Source organism: Cylas formicarius, unplaced genomic scaffold, assembly GCF_029955315.1.
Source record: "Cylas formicarius isolate icCylForm1 unplaced genomic scaffold, icCylForm1.1 PGA_scaffold_8__14_contigs__length_24414737, whole genome shotgun sequence".
NCBI lineage: Eukaryota > Metazoa > Arthropoda > Insecta > Coleoptera > Brentidae > Cylas > Cylas formicarius.
In genome coordinates, this window is record NW_026844361.1 from 11,054,020 (window position 1) to 11,058,562 (window position 4,543).

Below are 4,543 nucleotides of genomic sequence, written 5' to 3' on the forward strand. Positions count from 1 at the left end.
TGATGAATGGATAAGATCCAAAAATATACATGTATTGGTGGCAATAATAAAACTCATATTTTTTTTTCTTTAGTAAACACCCTGTATAGGTGGAAATATTTTATAATATTTTTTGATCTATATGATTTGGTGGTTAAAATTATGAAATTATATTTGGTAATGTCAGTCAGTCAGACAGTGAGTCGTCCCAATGCTGATTTTCAAAGTGCTAAAAAGAACATATTTATATTATAATAATCTATCGAAAGAAGTATCTGTATGAAACCGTTTGAAGACGAAATAAATTAATAAGGATAATCTTGAGAGCAATGCATTGTTTTTAATATACTACATACTAACACAGGTTGTAAAACAAGGCGAGGCAGTGGTATCCATGCTACATGCCCTGGGTTGGCTTTCTGTGTCGGCAAATATTATAGCGTAAAAAGAATAAAATCTACAAAAACAGTTATCTGAAAAAAGTGAAAATCATAATTATTTTGACGTTTGTCATATTATGAAACTGTATCCAAAAACTAATGGTCATAGAGGTTACATCACATGTGGCCTTTATCAAACTGGTTGGATAATGTACTATTACATGCAGAAGAGTTTGTTTGGAAATTGTTACTGAATCTTTAATGCTCTGCCAATTGAACTAAAGAGTATTTTTAATGTAATTTCTTTTACCAAAAAATTAATAAAAACACAATTTGAAAGAAAAATAAGTAATTGTTATTTCTGTTGACTTATTTAATATAAAGACGTGTGTATTAATGTAATTATACAGCGTGGTCCACGTAAGACTCACTGTCCGAAAATTTACAAAAAAAGTTTAATACAAAAGAACACCTAAATATTGACACACATTCGGAAGGTGTGTTTCAAGACGAGTTCAACGATATATGAAAGTGGAGACTTCTGTGACTCGTGTGACATTTCGTATCCAGAAGTGTTTTTCTTTATTTTTGATACAAATTTATAATATTTTCAACACCTCTCAATTTTTATATATAATAAATAAAATTTATGTTGCCTTATTCTAAGATAGCAAAAGTGATGAACATGCTACAATGTTGCCACATATCTTGTTTTGTAAATTTACTTTAATTTTTGATTTTGATTTTTAACAATAAAATAAAATGTTATTCAATCAACATAATGCTCAATAAAACGATGATTTTTGACCTCCAAGATGTTGAAATTATCATTTATTGCTTAACTTAAGTATTAAGTTTAAAAAATCAAATAAATTTATAAAAAACGAAAACATAGCAACACGTTAGCATATTACTAACTTGGCAACTTAGAAGTTTAAGGCAATACAGAATATTTTGAATTAAACTATTTTTGTAGATCTTTCCACTTCTCAGATCGGATAATAGCTATTATTGTTAATTAATATTTTCCTAAGTTGTTTTGGTTCTTTCTCGCCAGATACAGAATCCGATATCGGAGAAACTTCAGAAAACGAACCGACAGACTACGAATCGGGCGATCAGTACGAGAACTCCAGCTCGAATTGGGAGATCGAACTGCTAGCGGCCCAAATGAGAGAGAGACGGGCCGCCAGCTTGGACCACAGCGTGGGACGACCCCCGTTGAGGAATAGGTTTTTTAAAGGATCTAGCGTGGACGCAAACGACTGATGTCTGGTATCGGGTCAGTCCGGAGCCAGAATGATGGAGTACAAGCGATGTCTGGTGCTGGTATGTGCCGAGTAAGGAGGTGCACACGCGAATACGGGTATCAGAAGACGGTCTGTCTAGTATAAATATGTCGATCGGAGAGATAGGAGAAGTTATTAGTCGAGACATATCAAACTGTATGCGAGGCAAGTAACAGACTTGTCGATACTTTAACCCGGCCTCTTTTGGTTCAATATTGGACAGATCGATCGAGAAACGGTGATTCCAGTACAAAATTTTAAGTTTACCGCCGTCTAGGACACGCAGTGACAGAATTACTTCGTCGTCAATTAATTTCGTGCGAAACGAAGACGCAAGTTGTCGACATTACAAAGCAAGTTGTGAATATTTATAGAGGTATGCTCAAAAACCGTCTACTACGAAGGTTCCGATATACAAGGTGTACAGTGCCAATCAGTGATGAAGAAAAATGTGTTTGCTTTTGAAAGATTTATTTTTTTTACCGTCTGTTCGTCATAAAAGAGGGCTTCGAAAAACGAAACGAAGAATAATTTCGAATAAAAAGAAAACGTTTAAAATGCCTAGAGAAACAAAGACCACTACTCGTAGGAAATGTAAAAAAGAATCGTAGATTACGACATTGATAATAGTTTAAAAATTGTAAAATATATTATAAAGTATTGATCAAAAGGAAATAAAAAATATAACAAATTTTGGGGGTTGTTCATTGCCGATACACAAATAAAACAATAGCTTTCTTTTAGTATTTTGTTTACTACAGTTCTGTACATATAATTTAAAAGGTGGTAAATATTTGCCATTTACCGTTTGTCCATAATTAACATTATCTATTAAGCGCACCCGATTAATTTTTGGTATAAAATAATCGTTAACGCTATTAGTTGAATCATACCAAATCCAGGAGGAAATCACAGAAATCACTAACTTCACTATTGTTAAAACAGTAAATACTCACAAAATTGCCACTTCGTTTCACGTCTGCGCCCTGCATTTTTTTAATGCACGGTATCGTTGGCAAATAAATAAAAAACAAAACAAAATAAATAAGAAAATAAAATACAAATTAAAATAATTAATTGGAATACAAACCATACCATATATACATAAAAATTATTTATATAGTGTTCACGAAACAGCAAAATTTCTATTAATGGTTGGTTCCCTTTGGTTGATTATAAGCGGTTATAGGACGGAAACATACCATTACTGAAAAATAAATAAGTTAGGCTGGATTAGAAAAACAAATTTTTCCATAGCTTTTCCAATGTGGACTAAATAAATAGCAAAAAAATACTGACCTGTTATAAACATGTGTACATTACATATATGTATTTACTCTACACACAGCACTAAGCTATAGAATCAGTTTTAGCAAAATCATGAGAAAAGATTGTGTATGCTGTGGTTTAGGCATAACGTCACTTTCAATTTTCCTCTTACTTAAAAACTCCTTATGAAACAAATTTATATTAAATAATAAATCTTGTAATGTAAATATAATGTAAGTAACTTAACAAACATTACCACGAATTTAATTAGTTAATTCTCATCAATAAGTACCCAACGTTCGCTGTCTTTTTTCTTCTACCCAAGTGGGCAGAGATAAAAACATAAACGCATACATAAGACCTGATTCAATTCGTTCAAACGTTGTTTTTGTTATATATTGGAGAAATGATTATTCTCATTTTATGGGTTGCTCTCTTTTTATTTGTATTGTTCCCACCAACCAATTGTGTCGCAATTTATAACTATTTTTGGGCCTTCATTGACCCACTAGATCAAGAGATTTCGCCACAAGCATCAATCTATAAAAATATTAAGATTGAACTGTTTTTTTCGCCGTTTAACATATTCTAACAAGTTCTAAATCTATTTGCCCACCACATGCAAAGATCGTTTAATGATGTTCGCATTATCTGTGCTAGCATGGCGAAAGATGAAACATTCCTTTGATTTTGAAATTTACCGCGTTTGGATATAAAGTAAACGAACGTTGTAACGAAACTGGTCTGTGGAAAGCAGTCAATAAAAGAAAAATTTCTTTCTGGCAATCCTGCAGTTTGGGTATTTAGTAGATGGGCAAATATTAACTGTCTTCGCAAAATGTCATCCAGCTGCACAATGTTGTGATATTGCTATGTTTATTCTATTTAACCAGGAAATATACAAAATAAAAAAAATTGTGTTTGAAAAAACACTCCATCTAAAAACATTTCAAAATATGCAGTAATAGCAATATTATATGGCAAAATAATGTTTTACGCACTTGCTTCTGGTAACCTTGCAGCTTACGTATTTAGTAGCTGCAAAGTGTTGTGATACTGCTATATTTACTCTATGTAACCAGAAAATTTTGCAAAAAAACAGAATTGTGTTTGATAAAAAGCTCCATCCAAAAACATGTCAAAATATGCAGCAAGAGCAATATTAAATGGTCAAATAATGTTTTAGATATGAAAAGTATATAAAACTACAGCGAATATTTGGCATCAAGGAATGAAAAATTCTATATAGGACTATAGTTACGCCAACCTATCTACTGAATACGTGCAGAATTAGCCTTGTTTCTTGTACTAAGAATAAAAATAGGTAAGTCACTTTTCATAATTTGGTTTGCCGATGCAAAATAATGAAACGTTTTTTAATGCTTCAATTGTTTCATTAAATTATCGCTTGTTGGCTATTATTTTCCAACACAACGGCAAGGGATAGGTATAAGCAGTAATTTTTCATTCTGGACGTCAATCTGGAGTTTCATTCATTAATTATCAATTGCATAACGCCCTGCGTAATAATTTAATTATAGCAAAAAATCAAAAAATTTTTTGCTACAAGAGTCTGATAACACCGCCAGTCCAGTTTGATGACACTCGGGGAATTTAGGTACAAAC

General features: G+C 32.1%; 1 protein-coding gene across 13 annotated transcripts in view; it reads left to right on the plus strand.

The window, feature by feature from the left end:
• LOC132706118 (potassium/sodium hyperpolarization-activated cyclic nucleotide-gated channel 4) overlaps positions 1–2,315 on the plus strand; it is a 188,173-nt gene extending 185,858 nt beyond the window's left edge. For all 13 annotated transcript variants that reach the window (XM_060677239.1, XM_060677243.1, XM_060677240.1 and 10 more), the window contains one exon: positions 1,417–2,315. In XM_060677239.1, the coding sequence (XP_060533222.1) occupies positions 1,417–1,628 (212 nt within the window). In that variant the 3' untranslated portion in view covers positions 1,629–2,315. The remainder of the gene's footprint in view (positions 1–1,416) is intronic.
• The last annotated feature ends 2,228 nt before the right edge of the window (positions 2,316–4,543 follow it).